This window comes from Phalacrocorax aristotelis, chromosome 18 (assembly GCF_949628215.1).
Source record: "Phalacrocorax aristotelis chromosome 18, bGulAri2.1, whole genome shotgun sequence".
NCBI lineage: Eukaryota > Metazoa > Chordata > Aves > Suliformes > Phalacrocoracidae > Phalacrocorax > Phalacrocorax aristotelis.
In genome coordinates this window covers 7,963,119-7,979,518 of record NC_134293.1, presented here as the reverse complement: position 1 = coordinate 7,979,518, position 16,400 = coordinate 7,963,119, and the positions used below count along the sequence as shown (strand labels likewise).

The 16,400-nt window shown below is 48.7% G+C and overlaps 1 protein-coding gene across 4 annotated transcripts in view; it reads right to left on the bottom strand.

The window, feature by feature from the left end:
* Positions 1–16,400, bottom strand: part of DTX2 (deltex E3 ubiquitin ligase 2) — a 39,083-nt gene that overhangs the window by 10,881 nt on the left and 11,802 nt on the right. For 2 of the 4 annotated variants that reach the window (XM_075112869.1, XM_075112870.1), the window contains exons 4-5: positions 7,712–7,770; positions 485–616 (exon numbers count right to left, since the gene is read on the bottom strand). In XM_075112869.1, coding sequence (XP_074968970.1) covers positions 485–616; positions 7,712–7,770 — 191 coding nt within the window. The remainder of the gene's footprint in view (positions 1–484; positions 617–7,711; positions 7,771–16,400) is intronic. The other 2 variants (XM_075112871.1, XM_075112873.1) reach the window with 1 other exon arrangement.

Here is a 16,400-nt window from a genome sequence, read left to right as displayed (position 1 = left end):
CTTCTCATCCCATGACTCAACCATGAGAAGTATGGCTCAGAAGCAAACCTTCTCTTGAGAGCACATATGGATTAAATGCTCTCCTTGATGGTCCCTCAGCTACCAGACTTGTCCCACCAATGAGTCTGAGAAGGTCCTGGTACGTGGACACCCAGGGATCCCCAGGAGGGTACAGCAGTACTATGGGGGAGACTGCAGAGTCTGACATGCACAGAGAACAACCAGGTTGCTCCAGCTCTAATGACTGACAGAAGCATACTGGACAGGGTCTACTTTATCATCTTATTTTACAGCCTGTCAGAGACTGTGCAGGCCAGAGGAGACGTGCCCTGCTTCTCCCCTTGATGGGGTGAACATCATCAGTCAAATCAGAAGAGCCAAGAGGGTAGGGGGAGAGACAAGAGGAAAGGAGTGAGGCAGAACAAGTGCAGAGAGATAAAGAGAAGGAGATGGAAGCAAATATCAGAGTTTGAGCAGGAACTACCTTTCTTGGACACTTTCCTCCCCTCCTTAACTGAGCTGTGTTTTTTAGTGGCTTTATGGGTGCTGGCAGCTTGCGGCACACAGGTGAGGTGCACAGGGAGTCCAGCGGCTGACATCAGAATAGCCGTCATGCCTACAGCGGGTACGAGATCAACATGCAGGAAGGAAACAACGGGGAAACACATTCATTAAAAAAACTTTAACCTTTCAAAGAAAATTAAAAGAGATAAAATAAAACAAAACCCAAGCCCTTGATTCAGAGGACATAAAATATCTGAGAGGCAATGGGGTTGGAGTCAGCACAAGGACAGGATCCAGAGACTTTTAAAGGGAGGAGCCCAGGCAGCAAATTAAAGCAGGGAAATATGGGCACAAGTCTCATCCGTGACCCTCTGAGCTGCTGTGTGAACAGGACCTTCCTCTCTGCCTTGGCTTTAGGGCTCCTCAGGCACTGAGTCTGCTGTGGTGCAAAGTCCCACCAGAGCCCTGGAAGCAGCTCTAACCCTAGGGGCCTGAAGGATGAGGGGCATCACCGGTAACCCCTAAAGGTCCTGCCCAGCTACTTCCCCCTAAAGCTACATGTTTCAAAGGTGTCACACCAATCCAATCCCCAGAGTGCAGCTTATCTACCTTCAAATGCTGCAGCAGGGCTGGGCTGACCATGGGCTGGAGCTGCCCCACTCAATCCCCTGCCTGACCAGCCCCACGGTGGCAGCCCCCCCAATTCACCCCACACCATCTCCTCCTTGGCACTCCAGTTTTTCCTAGCACCCCCAGCTGCAATGCAATTCTCACCCACCCCCATCCCAGCCAGCTATAGTCATGGGATGCAGTTTATTAAAGCTAATGAATCATTAAAAAGGACAGCCATTCCCTGAAGGTAAAACTGGCACAGAGAGCTACAGGACTGATCATGCTGATCTAATATGATGCTTGCCCATGAAATACAGGCCAGTTACAAGTCAGGACATTCCTACGGTAGCATATTGCTTTTAAACTGACATTCAAGGAAAACACCTGCCTTTGCTTTCCCAAGAAGTGACTTCCCCACCTGCAACAGCCATCACCAGAAATAAAAAAAAATGCTTATGGTTGCAAGCTGACAACAGACAACTTAAAAGCCAGTGTTTCCCCAAAAGTTACCTATCACAGTAGACCACGCAAAGCCACATCCTAACACTATGGAAACTCTTGCCAGCATCCTGCATAGTAATTCACAGCCAAAGCTGAGATTTCTAAGGATTTTCTTTTTTCAAGCATCTATTTGGCTGGGTTGGGAACAGAAGATACAGGAGCACATTTGTTCACGACAAATATGAGTTACCTTGCCCAAACACGACTGAAAATCAAGTTACAAAGGGAAGTATTAGCAGCTTTGTGTGCAAGTGGTTAAGACTATTTTCTGCCTCAAACACACAACTAGTCAAGAACCCATGCCTTGTGACTAGAAATCCCCTGCGCAAAGCCTGTGTCAATGCCCCACCAAGCAGAACTACCCCTATGCAGTGCCGATCGCGTTTTGTGCCTGCTCCACATAAGGTCCAAGCACAATAAATATTCCGGAACCTGTTTGAGTCCTTTCCTGATACACATAGTTGAGAAAGTTTTAGTAAAACCATCCATCTAAGGACCAAAAGACAGACAGAAAGGGTTTCACAAGACAGGGAGAGGGGCACAGACGGATCAAGTAATTTCCCCAGCGTTATCCAAACCTTTGGCAGAGCTGGTCTGGCCAGAAGACCAGGCTGCCCAATGCATGGTTTCAACATGCGCCTCCAAATGGAAATAGGTAACACCAAACCAGGCAGCCATGGATCACCCTCATTAGGTACCATCACTGTTGATCTAGATCTGAGGTGTAGCCCCCCCATCTCCCAGGAGCTGCAGGGCCAGAGGAGGATCTTCAAAGCACACAAACACTAAGTTAGTGCCCCTCACCCTACTGACAGTGCTGGGCTGTTCCCAGCAGGTACTGCCGAGGAGAGCCCCTGACGTCAGTACAAGCCAGCAAGCCTCTAACTGAACATTGGATCCAGAAATTTCACAATCAAAATAACTTCCTAGTCTTGAACTGAAGGCTGCAAGACTACTGCATGCTCTCAACCCTGGACTAAGCCAGCAGTCCTTCACTACTCGAGCCTTAAGCAGCAGCTTAAGGGTTCCCATAACAAAAGCTACTGGGTTTTTTTGAGCAAGTGAGTACAACTGAACACCTGAAGCCCAGCAACAGCACCAAAGCTGCCGCCTGCATGTGCGCCAGGCAGGTACTTTCCCCCTTCAGCAGTGTAAAGGACAGTTGGAGGTACTCCCAGAAGAGCAGTACCAACTCATGCTGATTCGAGAGCCTGTAGGAACAATATTCCTGAGAAACATGCACAAGATCAACTCAGTCTGACCCCACTGAGGCTGCAAATGCAATTCCCCAGAATTGGTGCAGAAAAGGAAATGGTAAAGTTGTCTCCAAAAAACCTGCTTCTAAGCAGTGCGATCACACTGACTGCAGAGACTGACATTTGAAAAGCAAGTCCAAAGACTAACAGGGATTATCACCACCTACACACAGCTGACTGATAAGAAGCATTAATTTTGCATTTGCCTAAGAGATCAATATTGTCTTGCTAACACTAACATGCAAAGCCCATTTTAAAAGAAAAGAATACCACAGAAGCAGAGGCTGAACAACTGACTTCAGACTCTTGATGTCAGAGAACAAAATGTTGCCTTCCAAAACCAAACCAAGTGAGAGCACAAGCTACAGAACCTCAGCTGAGTTCTGTCACCTTCTAACACAGCCCCTCTCATACCTGGAATAACATGTCCAAAACTGCCTGCCAGCATCATGAATCATCACAAAGAAAAAAAAACAATTATTCCAGGAACCTTCTTTTTTGTTTTATGAGCTGCAAATGCATCTACAACTCCATGCAGACATACAGGGCAGGGCAAACATGGGACCACAAGAATTACCCCCACCCAGATGTTCTCCCATGGACAATCTTAAACCAGACAAGAAAAGGTAATTTTCCACTTTTACCTTTTGCTGCCTTCAGAGACACACACAATGAATCACCTTCTGCAGATTCAAATCAAGATAGCATCCAAAAAGAGGCTGTTCTGGTGTTACATTGCTCTTCTGGCTCATCTCAAAACCCAGCAGCAATGCCTCCTTTAGAGTTCTAATACAATACTGAAAATCTCAGCCTCTAACAATCCTCCCACAAGTTTGGTGACAAGAGTCCCCACTAAGGGATCTCCTGTGATCCAAGCCTTATGTGGGAGCGTGTGTTCATACAAAGTGCCAAAACAATACACTGACATACATCACATCTGCAGATCGATTCTCCAGTTCTGACCCATGGACACAATTTCAATTCAAACTCATTGTTGGCATCTGTGGATTTATGTCAGGAGCAAATCTGGCCCTGGACCTGAATAAGTTCTCACCTGAAGACCCAAGGGCCAACCTGCAGCAGGATAAGCTTCCCTAGAGCAGGACTGCTTTGGATGTCCATGTGTTTCTGCAAGGGTTCCTGCTGTTCCCTAGGTACTCCAGGAGCTTGAAAAATATTGATGAATATGTTTACACTTTCCGTTGGCCACTGGGATTTTTTCCCTGCGAGGACTGCAGGAGGGAAGAGACAGAAAACCTTGCACAACATCCTTTGGCACCTGATCTGATCCTACAAATATCTGCAATAAGCACGCTTAGAGAACTGCCTCTTTTCTCTTGCTCAAAGCATCTATTTGACCAGAAGTACAACGTTACTGACTCCTTGGGGTACAGCTATTTTCACTGGAACTATGACAACATCCACTGACTTTTCTCAGACTGCCATGTAAATAAGTCATGTTTGCAATATCCAGTGCAGAAGCTGAGCCTGGGAAAAATACCCTTACATAAAGTAATGAGCATTAACCATACTTGCTCCCATACTCAGCCTAACGTGCCCCTCCGGCCACTGGCTCTGGCTACTGGTCTGTATTTGCACAGACCTCAGACTGGTATGCCTTTGGTTCCAGTCTGGATTTAAGCAGGTAGAGAGGGGAAAGGGCAGAGCCTGTCTTCAAATAACGTGAGATTTCAGAGAAGTACTGCTAATTTGTACGATTATATCCACCAGCAAATTATGGTTGGTATGTTCCCAAATGCCCCAGCTCTGGGAATCCTACAAATGAGAAACACTTGGTTTCATTTAACAAAAAGTTAACTCCCAGTCTTCATCTTAAAAATAACATTAGAAAGGCCTCCATATGACCACATAGTCCACCCCCCAGTCCCAAGGCACACAGCTAAACTACATTATTACCAAGAGATTTAAGGATCAGCTGATCCTTAAACACCAATACAACAGTTGGCTCAGATCTCTGTTCTGACATTTCACCATACTAACTGAATACTGAGTGGGAAAGAAAAAGCTTAAAAGCCAAGTTTCCACACACACCTTGAAGTATTAAAATAGCAGAAAGCAAGGAAAAATTTTTTTTTGTACAAAACACGATTTTAAAGTCAGCTTCATGATTTCTGGGATCCCATGTGATGCTTTTGGAAGACACAGGACTGAGTTTTAAAAATCCCTCACTCAGATCCCCAGGCGCTTGTCACACAAACGAAACCCAGCTTCTCATTCAGAACCAATGGATCCCCCATCTCCTGTTTATCCACCATAAATTCCCTCTGCATCCAAGAGGAGCACCTACAGCATTCTTGAGATCACCCATAAGATTCAGAGGTTTTATTTCTTCTGCATCAAACCAGAGCCAAAGTTGCTGAGAGGCATCTCGGGATGGGGACCAAGGGTTGCGAGACCTCTGGACACACTTCCCAGAATAAAACCTTCTTCAGTTCCTGTCTGAGACTCCCTTCTCCTCCAAGTCATCAGGGAGCCCTTAGGACCCCAGCCTTTCCACCGCTGATGCTGAAGGAAGGAGTTGTGCAGCGGGGACTGGAGGAACAAAAGGGGCCCAGCCTGTGTTAGAGAATAACCTGAATAGTAAGTAACACAAACACCATCTGCAGGAATTTAAATATGAACAAAATACCACTTCCCAGAAGAGGTCCTAGAAACAGGGGAGTGTGGAGGGGAAGAAGGTGTCCCTAAAGACCCAGCCAATTAACCTCTTGATAAAATTTGGCCTTTTTACCAGAACTCTGCTGCTTGCTTTTTACCAGAAATGTTCCCAGAGACTTGTTTTCCTTTCACTTGCTAATTAACTTGTCCAGATTTTTCCTCTGCTTCTGTGTGATTTTAAGGACAGACTCAAATTCAGATTCTTCTCCTCCCTTGCACCTCTGAGGTCTGTCACATTTGGCAGGAGGCAGCAGAGTGCTAATCAAAGCTATGCCCTAGAAAGACCTAGATCTGAAGGAGACACTGGCCCCAGGGAGTTGCTTCTGTGCTGACCACGCTCAGCCCAGCCCATGCAGCTCTGCACTCCTCTGCGACTTGGTGTGCCTTTTGCTAGCTGCCTCACGGAGAGCTGAATATTATTTAAAATGAGCAATTATTTTTTCTTTTGTACCCCCAGCCTTCAACAGAGATATCAATTACAAACTTAACCTTTTCATTTTATTTTATTAAATGGTGGTGAACAGCTTATTCTACTGAGCTCTCCTGCAGCCTTTTGCAGCTAAACGTTGCATTACAAGGCACAAACGGACCATGGGTATTCACCTCTTCCAAATTAACAGTGGATGACCTATACATATAGGATGAGATCACCATTAACAACATTAACACTGCCTGGATTCACCAGGGCTCTTCAGTTCTTTGCTGTATTTACCTTTATGTGATTAAGTACCTAATTACACAGTCTGTGCTAATAGTCAGGGGCTGAAATTCAGAGCTTTTATAAGCAAGGGAAGTTTTTCTACCCAGGTCGTCCGCATAGAAAGTCTGAGCTTGACTTTACACCTCATTTCCACAAAGACTGATTTGCTAATGGGGAGACAGATGGGCTGCTTGCTGTCAGATGATACCCGGTTTAGTCTTTACAGTGCCTGTTTGGCTAGAGAGACGTGCAAGTCACGGTTTTCATGATGGTACTAACATTAGATGATGGAAACATCAATCCCGGGAATCATTTTTAGGCAGGGTAAGGTCTGACACTTGAGGAGACCAAACACCATCACCTTTCCTGGAATAAGGTGGTAACCATTTTCTCTAAGAGCGAGAGCATAACTGTCTCTACATGCTCAGGAGCAAAGTTTGGTGTCCAAGAAGCTAAAAACCTCAACAGACCACACACAGACAAGAGCCAGATGAAGGAGAGTGCTAACAGATATTCTGTCATGCCTGAGATGGGTACAAAAACCCCCAGAAAATATCATACACCGGGTCTTTTCCACTCCTCTACACTTGGGTTACCACATCCCAACATGATTTTGAGTGCACAGTCAGTGTCGGTACAGAGAAGACATCTGCTCTCGGCAGAACACCCATCTCCCCAGGCACCACCACACCAGGGTCCCACGGTTTGGCGCTGGCTGAGTCAAAACAGAGCAAACGCACTGACGGTTTTTGGCATGGAAACGCTTCCTCTGAAAGCTGCAAGCACAAGTTGTCGTTTTCAAGGCAACGCCATTTCATGTTTAACAGCCAAATCTACTCTGAAAAGGCGCATGAAAAATTGGTACTTTCATCCCTCCCAGACATGCTCCTCAGGTATATTTAGTATCGTATTCACAGGTTTGGATGATAACGAGCACACCTCTATTCTATGGCCACAAGAAACAATGTCTGATTCAACTTCTGTCCCCTCCTTTCCCCACGACAAGGCATCACAATAATTTTTTAAACTAAAGACCACCTGGGCTTTTGCAATAAAACCACATTAAAAAAAGTCATATTAAAAACCACACACCACCTCACACCACTCTTCCCCCTAACTGGAAAAAAAGTAGCAAGTAACACCTAGCACTGAGCTTGAGCCATGTGCTCTCCCTGCTACTTGCTCATCCACACCTACAGGAGAAGATGAACACCCAACTCCCAAATAAACCCACTCATTTTTGAGAGCCTCAGGACCAGCACTGATGAGAAAACCAGTTACTAAGGCTTAAACATCCTATTCTCCCCCAAGTTTAGCTTCTTTGCCTTTCTGAAAAGTCTTTGGACCTAAATTCCGGTAACATTTCAGACTCTTCCTAAAAACTAACAAAGGAAGGGAAGTACCTCAGAAAGGTAAACTGCTTGCTCATGTAACACTAGGGACAGGGCGGGATCCTTACCTGCCAGGGCCTGGTTCACCTTGCTGGGTTTGGGCATCTTGACTGGCAGCTTTGGTGCACTGGAGAGAAAGAAGAGAAAAAGCGACAAGTTCAACAGCACCAACCAAGCACTAACAAAACAGAAACAATTCTGCAGCACACCATTGCCTCTGGAGTGCCCAGGCCCTGGATATATTAACAGGGATTAATTGCTCAGATGAGCCCCACCTGGGACCCCCACCCATGTACTCTTTACCCACTGGTCCAGCCCCACTCCTTACCAGAGCTATCTAATAGGTTTGCTGATGTCCAAGGTGGATCTCAAACCTATGTTGTAGGTAGCTGTCTGCAGCCCCATCTCTCCCTGGCTGGATGCTAGGCCTGATTCATGCCTTCCTCTTGGCGGGGCCTGTTGTCAAGCCCCTGCTCTGATGCCATGATACATCTCTGCTCTTGCTGCTCCACTAAAGAGCTTCCTATGAGCACCTGACCTGCACTACAATGGGTTGCTGCACCAGCAGGTATGTACCAGGAGTACCCAGCCAGGAACTGCCAGGATAAAGCAAAGTTCACCTTAACCCTTCCAGGTGACTTGGTCTCCAGACAGAGAAACACCGCTTACCAGTGGATGAACCCCCATGCTGTATGAGAAACTGCAGCTGTACAGATCAAAGGAAGCAAGCATTACCACTGCCCACTGCCTTCCAGATAGCAAAACTGAGGCAGAGAAAGGCCAAGAAAAATGCTCAAGCATATGCAGCTGCAGCCCTGGGTTGAACAGAATCAAACCTTGACTCTCCCCGCACATCCAAGCGGTTACTGCAAGATGTAGGAACGAGGGAAGAAAGGTTGAAGGAGACTTAGAAGAGTTTGGCACCAACCTTCCTTTGGAAATCAAGAGGATTTGGACACCTAATATCCCCTTCAGGTTCCTAACCTACTTGTTTTGGCAGTGTTTCCCGGCACTGGCAACTACACCTCAAGCTAGTTTGGGATACATGGGCAGCCAAGGTCATGCAATTAGCTGATGGCAGGAGTTAGGAAGGAAAGGGTGAGCAGCAGCATGAAAGCCAAGGAGTGTGTCACTAGAGAAGGCAAGCTGGATCCATGCAAGCAGAGTGGGAACATTTGAAATCCAATATGCTGGCACAGAGAAGCCACCCCGGGCTTTGTCTCAGGTGGCATGTGTACCTGGGATAGATGCAGGCTCATGCACATCAGCTGCAGTTAATACACAGTGTATTCAGACAACCATCTCCAAGGACTCCCCGAAACACCCAAAATCACATCAAACCTGGCCACCTTCTTTGGAATTCACAGAGCAGACTGAAGTGGCTAAGTGCCCAAATGCCATCCACTACCTAGGGAGGAAAGCTAATTCTCTCCAGCTGAGATGCAAAATCTGCCACTCTGCCCAAAATAGCATCACAGACAGAAGTCCCTCCTTTCAGCCTTGCTAAAATCTTTGTCCACATTTCCATGACAATGACCAGAACTGAAAAGATTTGAGTGACACAAGGCTGTCTTCCACCCTTGCAACAGGGACGCACACTCACCTCCCTCTTCTCCTACCTGCCACCATTCAAATTAGTTTCTGACATGCGTGCTGAGCTCCCTGAAGAAACGCCCAGGCAGGACCCAGGGCTTGGTGCTGCGCTGACAGCCTGGCCAAGCGAGACCAGCTCTTCCGGACCCTTAAAAAGCTCTCCAGGCCACAGAGGTTTCCCTTCTGTCTCTTTCAAAAACTTTTCCCCTCCACTGCTCCCAATTTTGCAACGTCTTCAAATGATGCAGTGGGTTGTTCTCACTACAGCCCAATTCAAACCCACCAAATACAGCGGAAATCCTCCCCTCAATTTCAAAAGGCTTTGAATCAGATGCTGTGACTCTTCTTTATGACTTTATTCTTTCCTGATTCAGCATCTTCATCATAGCTCTTTCTCAGGTATTTCCCTCTTCCTTCTCCCTCTCATCCCTTTGCTCCATTTCTGCTCCTACAATTCTCTTCAGATGATGGCTAGTAGAGGGGCTGCTCCCTCTCCAGCTATAGACAAGAAGGGTATTTGAAGACCAGATAATGAAAAGGAACTTGAGACCTGCCCCCAAAAATCAGACAGGCATTGGACCTCTCCTCCTTCTGTCCTCCCACTGAGAAGACAACACAGTGCCCGGGCACTCCCTGCACCCCAGTCTGTGATGCTGCATGTGACTGAAACTGAAGAGCTTGTGCTTCATCATCACACCATGAAGTGCAGCAGCCACCTTGGATGCTTTCACTTCCACATGGAAAGTAAAAACACAGCAGAGCACAAAGCTGAACCTTCAGCTCTGCCAGGAAAGCACAGTGGCAGTGGGGGATCCTTCCAAAGGGCTGGAGCACAGGGTCACTACAGCTGAGGTTGAAGAAAGCAAACCCAGAGCTGCTCTGGGAAGGAGATTGCTGGTAACGCTTCGAGAAGACCAGCAGAGGAATGCCTGACTCTTCTCTCCTGCATTGCAAGGCTTAAGTCAAAGTCACCCAGGAGCTAGAGCTTCGATGGAGAAGAGCCCTTGAGATTTGCAGAGGGAAATGGTTGAGCAATTGATGCATTTTGCAAGTAATCAAATTTTGGAAGCTGCAAATATACTGAGGGTGAGTTACTATCTATCAGCCAGGAAACAATCGCCGATCAGCTGCACTCCTGGTGTAAAGGCAAAGTGTGTCAACTGTTGACTGCTGGAGGCTTTAAGCCAGCTGATGTCATGATGGAAGAACCTAATACTTCTTATTTCATATGGGCTAAACACACATACGTTCAGATAGCAGCATCTCATCTAACAACGTTGTAGGATGTGCTGACCCAGCCAGCTGACAACATGTGAGCGTACTGGCAGGGCTGCCACACACTGTGATTTCTTTTACATCTGCAGAAAGTCCAGACATAAGGCTGATGAAATCAAGGGAAATCCATGCTGCTTTGAGGTACCTCTGCCACAGCACTGCCCAGGTAGATCTGCAGCCACAGCGTGTGCGAGGAAGTGCTGCCATGACATTAGAGTGTAGAAGCACTCCTCTGAGCCTACCCTGGGTCTGAAGCAGGTTTTTATGGAGGAGGAACAGGAAAAAGTAACAAGGAAAGATACTGCTATTTAGTATAACACGGGCCATGCCTCAACTCCCAGAGCAGGCTTGCCAGCAGCACAAACATACATATTTAGTGCACCAGCTCAGACTCAAGCTACTCCAGTATCACCATACTAGTGCTGGCTTCTTGGGAGAAAGCTGGAGCCAGGCTGGGGTGAGGTCCTGGAATTCTGTCCTGCCATTCGCTGCAGCTCCTGCTCTTCTGCTGCTCTGTGCACCCGAGGTGACTCAGTGCAGCAGGGGTCACCAGGTTGTGGAGAAAGGGATGCAAAATAAGACGCTATCCTCTAAGATTCAGCAAGAAGATCCTGATAAGATATGCCACTACTGGTTCCCAGAAGCAGTGGGAATCGGCTATAGGGGGCAGACATGGCAGACTGCTATTTCAGCATAACAAAACCACTCGCTTCTCCAGAATTTCAAGATACTGCAACACCGGTGAGACAGCAAAGCACAAGGCCAGAGAGGAAGTGTGGCATCTGTGGCTGCTGCTATTTCAAGCACCAGGCAGCCAGGCTTGAGCTGAACTTCACCTAAGCTGCATGAACACAATATCCTAACAAAACAGAAGTGGGGAAGCCTGTAGCAACTCCCCCCTCCCCACCTGACAGAGTCTTTTTTTCCTTCCTCTCTCCCTGCAGCCAGCAGGCTGCATATTCCTGTATCACAGCATCTTTGTAGCCCTCTGGACAATAGCCAGCACTCCTCCTCCCAGATCAGGGCGGCATCCAGCCCTCCTCACATTAACACCAAGTGCTACCACAACATCAAAAGGTCTAACCTTCCTCCCAGGGCTAACTGACTATATGATGACACTAGTGACCATACAGCAGTTTCTTCCCTACCTTTCTTCTCAAGATGATGCCAAAACCCAGACCAAGTCCCTCCAAAGGAGGACCTTTTGGTGTGCTGTCACAGCCACATGGATTTGTGGTTTTGCTTCTGGCACCAGGCAGAGGAGATTCCCCTGCTCCTACTGGCTACCAGGGAGCTGTGGGACAAGTCACAATAGGCTGGGCAGAACCAGCACCAAGCAGAACCCCCACCTCCCCTCCCCAGACCTCGTGGGTGTGCCTACGGACAAAGACACTAAAAATGCAATAGAGGAAAGAAAAAAGGAAAGGCCACACCCAGCTTCTGGTCGTTTGGTTACACTTCCTGATCCTACAAAGCCCTGACCGTGGGTTATTCCCTATGGGAGACTGGCAGGCACAGCACCGGACCCTTCCTAGGAACACAATACTATAACCATCCTTCCCCAGTTCCCAAGGCCCCCATTCCCCACACTTTTAAACAAAATCCTCTCTACCTAAGCTGTCTGCCTTACTTGCAGGCACAACCTAGACTGGCACCCAAAGCCACATAAGCTCAGAGGGGCTAGCAGAGCTACAGCAGGGATTTGCCTGGCTGGGGCACTAATTAGCGTATCCCCCAGAAGATTGCTTCCTGCAGCTTTACTTGCTCATATTACAAGCAGGACACTCCTCACCGCGTTTCAGGAGTGCCCTTCTCTAATTAGCCAGCACAGCACAGGGTGCGAGGCAGCTCTTAACCCACGGACCCAGGGACAGACGCTTCCCTGCATGGGATGGGACGGATACCACCAGGAGGTAGCTGGGAGCCTGGGGAGCTGCACACAGCAAGGTGCTGACCCCTGCTTCGTAGATCCGGTTAACAGCACTGATATAAGGACACGACCCTTACTGTGGCATGCTCCATCTGCATATTTCAGTGCCATCTGTGAGGGAGGCTGGATTCGCTAACTATGTTTAATACATGGGAGGAAACTAATGCACCAAGAAGCAAAATAACTTGCCCACGTGTATTTAATACATTAGCAGCAGAGCCAAGGATATTAACATCTATTTAAGCCTTGGCACTCCTCTCTGGGTTTTCCAGTGACTTTGACCCTCTTGAGAACATGAGGAAATTAAACCTGTATTTTGAACCGCCTGAGCTCCACCTTCTCTCACACCAGCATCTGCCCTCCAGCCCCACAGCAAGCAGGAAATATATTTAATCACCACCAATGCCACAAAAGCTCAGGCACGCCTGTGCTACTAGCAGCCCATACTGGGGGCTATTCCTGCCCGCATATTAGAAATAACTGTCTCAGCCACACAGGGAGTTAGGCAGCTTTCCAGGATGAACTACACCTTTCTCAGCCCTGCAGGAGAGAGGTTTTCTTCAGTACTGCCATTTTTAGCTGTGTTTCCTAAAGAAACTGGGTGTTCACAACTGCACCATCTTTCAGTCTCTCCCTAATAGCTTTTGATCCCTTCTGCCAGTTGCAGCTCAGCTCTGAGAGGCAGGAGCTGGGTCATCCCTGCAAGCTTTGTGAAGATAAGCAGTTTTGTAAAAGCAAGTAATCTGCCAGGGCTGCTTCAGAGCCAAAAGTTGCAGGGTGAACACAACACAACCTTTATTAGATACCAGAGGATCCACCGCAGCCTGCTGCTCCCTTCCCTTTGGTCTCTGAGCACGGGTCAGCACATCACAGCTAAGAGGACTGAGCAATGCTGCATGCTGGACACAGAAACCCTTGGTGGGATAATTAGTGGAGGATAATTAATGTTTTGTCTTCACTGCCACAAAGGCTGCAGTATTCATTGATGAAGGAGGAGACGGGGCAGCAACTGCGAGGGAAGGGGAACTAACCACCACGCCACGCCACGCCCAGCCGAGGGGGGAAAATGGGGAACCTAGGGGATAAAATAACCCAGGAATGTTCTGGGCTTAGGAATTAAATGAAACACATTGTTAGAGTTTGCTACTCGGGTTTCCCCTAATGCACAGAAATGAGAGTATTTTCTGCTGGAACATGGTTTTCACGAGCCTGAGACTGTACCCCCAGCCAGGAGCTATTACACCCACCCAGCAGCGCTTCCAACTCAAACCCAGCACAGGGGTGACAGGGGAAAAGCCATCTCGAGCTGCCAGCTGGTGCTGAAAAAGTCCCTTTCACATACAGCATGGAACTGGAAGACAGAGATTGCCCCCCTGTGTGCATTTGTCTGTCTGGCAGGGAGGAAGGAGAGCACCCCTGGCCAAACTAATCCCAAAGGACTGGAGATCCAGATACTGTCCATCATCCATGAAGAGCCACCAATGCACATCTTTGTTGTGACACTCTCTGGGGACCATTTAGGGTCAGCCCCCCGCTGCTGCCACCCTCTGGGCTCAGTGCATGGCCACGAGCTGGATCTGTGATCCACGTATGCTCCTGTAGAGGGGTATGGAAAAAAACAGGCTTTCACAGATACATCCAGTGGAAGATACCAGTGCTAATGAACAGAAAGGGAGTTGTAGAGATAAAGACAGCTTGCAATGTCCCACCTGCAAAACCACCTCCCTGACAAGCCATGTAGCCAGGCAAGTGCGCAGCAGCACCCCCACGTCTGGTCTAAGCTCAGCGCCTGCCAAGGATTCACATCACACTCACCACGGCAAGCCCGGGCAGCACACCCCTGCTCAGGGCATGCTTGCACCCCAGCGGGGAGAGCCAGCCAGCAGCCAAGAGAGCAGGGACCAAGGTTCACAGCTGGGTGTGAAGCATTTACACAGAGAGTGCCTGTCCCACAAGTTTGCCAGCACTTGTATTCTCCCTTCCAAGCATCCAAAGAGCTGCTCCCTTCCCCACGTGGCATGTTCTGTTGTCCCCAGCAAGGATTTAACCGTACGATCCCTTCGCATCCCCCAGAAAGGCTGGCTCAGCCACAAATCATTGCCAAGTTACCAGCCACCTCACCCCTTGCACACCACAAACAGTGAGCAGCAAAACAGGTTGCAACCGGCAGGCCTTGACCAGCCACAACATTGCTTGACCATGGCCAACGCTGTCACCAGTACTGCAGCAGTCCCAGTGCTCCAGGAGGGCTCTGCCCTCTGCTGCTGTCCCTGGGCTGGCCGTCGCAGAGGGGACCAGATGTTCCTGCCACAAAATCCACCTCCAGCAGTGCTTGAGAAAGGACTGAGCTGGAGCAGCTGAGCATGGGGGCATACACCAGCCCCAGAGGGCTGTTCCATTAATGCAGCACAAGATCTACCAGCACTTGCCTGTCAGAGAGTTTAACCAGCCGCTGAGAGCTGCCCACTGCCCTGGCAGCTCCTGGGACCCAGCCCAGCAGGCTGCCACAACAATGTCCTCCCTGGCTGCCCTGGCTGGGCACCCACGGATCTCCTCCTGGCTCTCCTGCTAGCCAGCATTGCTCAGTTCATGACAAGGATCCTGTGCCACCCCTCTCTAACATCTGTCTCCCATCCTCCCTCCTTTCAGAACAGCCTGTCCCCCCAGTCAGTAGCACACAACATACCCAGACCCTGATCGGCTCCGGACAGGCTTGCAGGGCAACTGCTGCAGTATTTGGCTCTGTTTTTATCAGCAATTACCACCCCGATCGTCACTTGCAAATCACGCTGAGGCTCCAGGGAAGGATGTGGGTTCCAGGCAGCTGGGCAGCCCCACGCACTGACCAGCAGCTCCTGCAAGAGGGGGAAGTTTGGCAGCTTCTTCAGGAGACTGCAAAAGCATTACTCGGGGCTCCTGCAGGCAGTGCCAAGCTCTGGTTCTCAGCCCGATTCAAAGGTGACTGGAACGAAGAAGTATTGCGGATGCTCAAGACATCACAAAAATCACCAGGTGCAAAGAAAGCACCAGAAAAAGACCATAAGAAAGAAGAACAGGATGCAGGAAGTCATTTTACTCAGATGACCCTGGAAAGGGAAACTCCTGATATGACACTGAGGAAAACATCTGAAGATTCATCATCTTGTTTAAAATACAAACAAGATTCAAAACAAACCTCAAACCCCTGTGCCTCAAGTAATTAGCAGAATGTGCTTTCAACACCCTCCTAGATCTCTTATCTCTGTTGTTACTTCGGGTAGCTTGGACAGGTAAGCCAGCCCTGGCAAGTTCACCTTTAGTTTCTCAGGTGCTCACACAGCGGTTCAGCACCTGGATTATTTACAGTGAAATCTGTATACTGCTCTGTACACTTCCAGCAGTTTACAAATGGAGAGAGCAGTCAGACAGCCCTTGCTTGGTCCTCAGTTTAATGTTCAGAGATACTCGGTGCAAGCATTATCACCAGACAGGCCACAAAGACCTCTGTTAACAAAAGGGTCAAGATCCTGAAAGCTGATTAGTGGCGATCTGGCTGGGTCTGGGTGTCCGGGCTTCACAGAACCCATCCTACAAAAACATGGAGGGAAGTGCCCCATTTTGCAAGGATGACACTGATCTCCCCCAGCCACAGAATCCCCACTGGAGCCCAGTGCCACAGCCCTGCTCTAGCCCACGGGGTATGACCGACTGCTGCTTGGCCTAGCAGCCCACGCTGTGGAGAGGAGCTGAGCTGTCAGCCCACGAGACTGCTTTTCATTTAGTTGGCAACAGCTGAAAGGCCTGAATAGAAGCGAAGCCCTTCCTCCCACACTGGCAAGGTGCAATCACAGCCCTCCTTCAGTTCCAGCCGCTCACTGACGGGAGCTGAAATCCTGTGCTGCGAGATGCACACCAGTTTCCGCCCTGTCAGAACCATGGTGAAAATAGATCAGCAGCCAGCACAGGTGACCCACCCATAC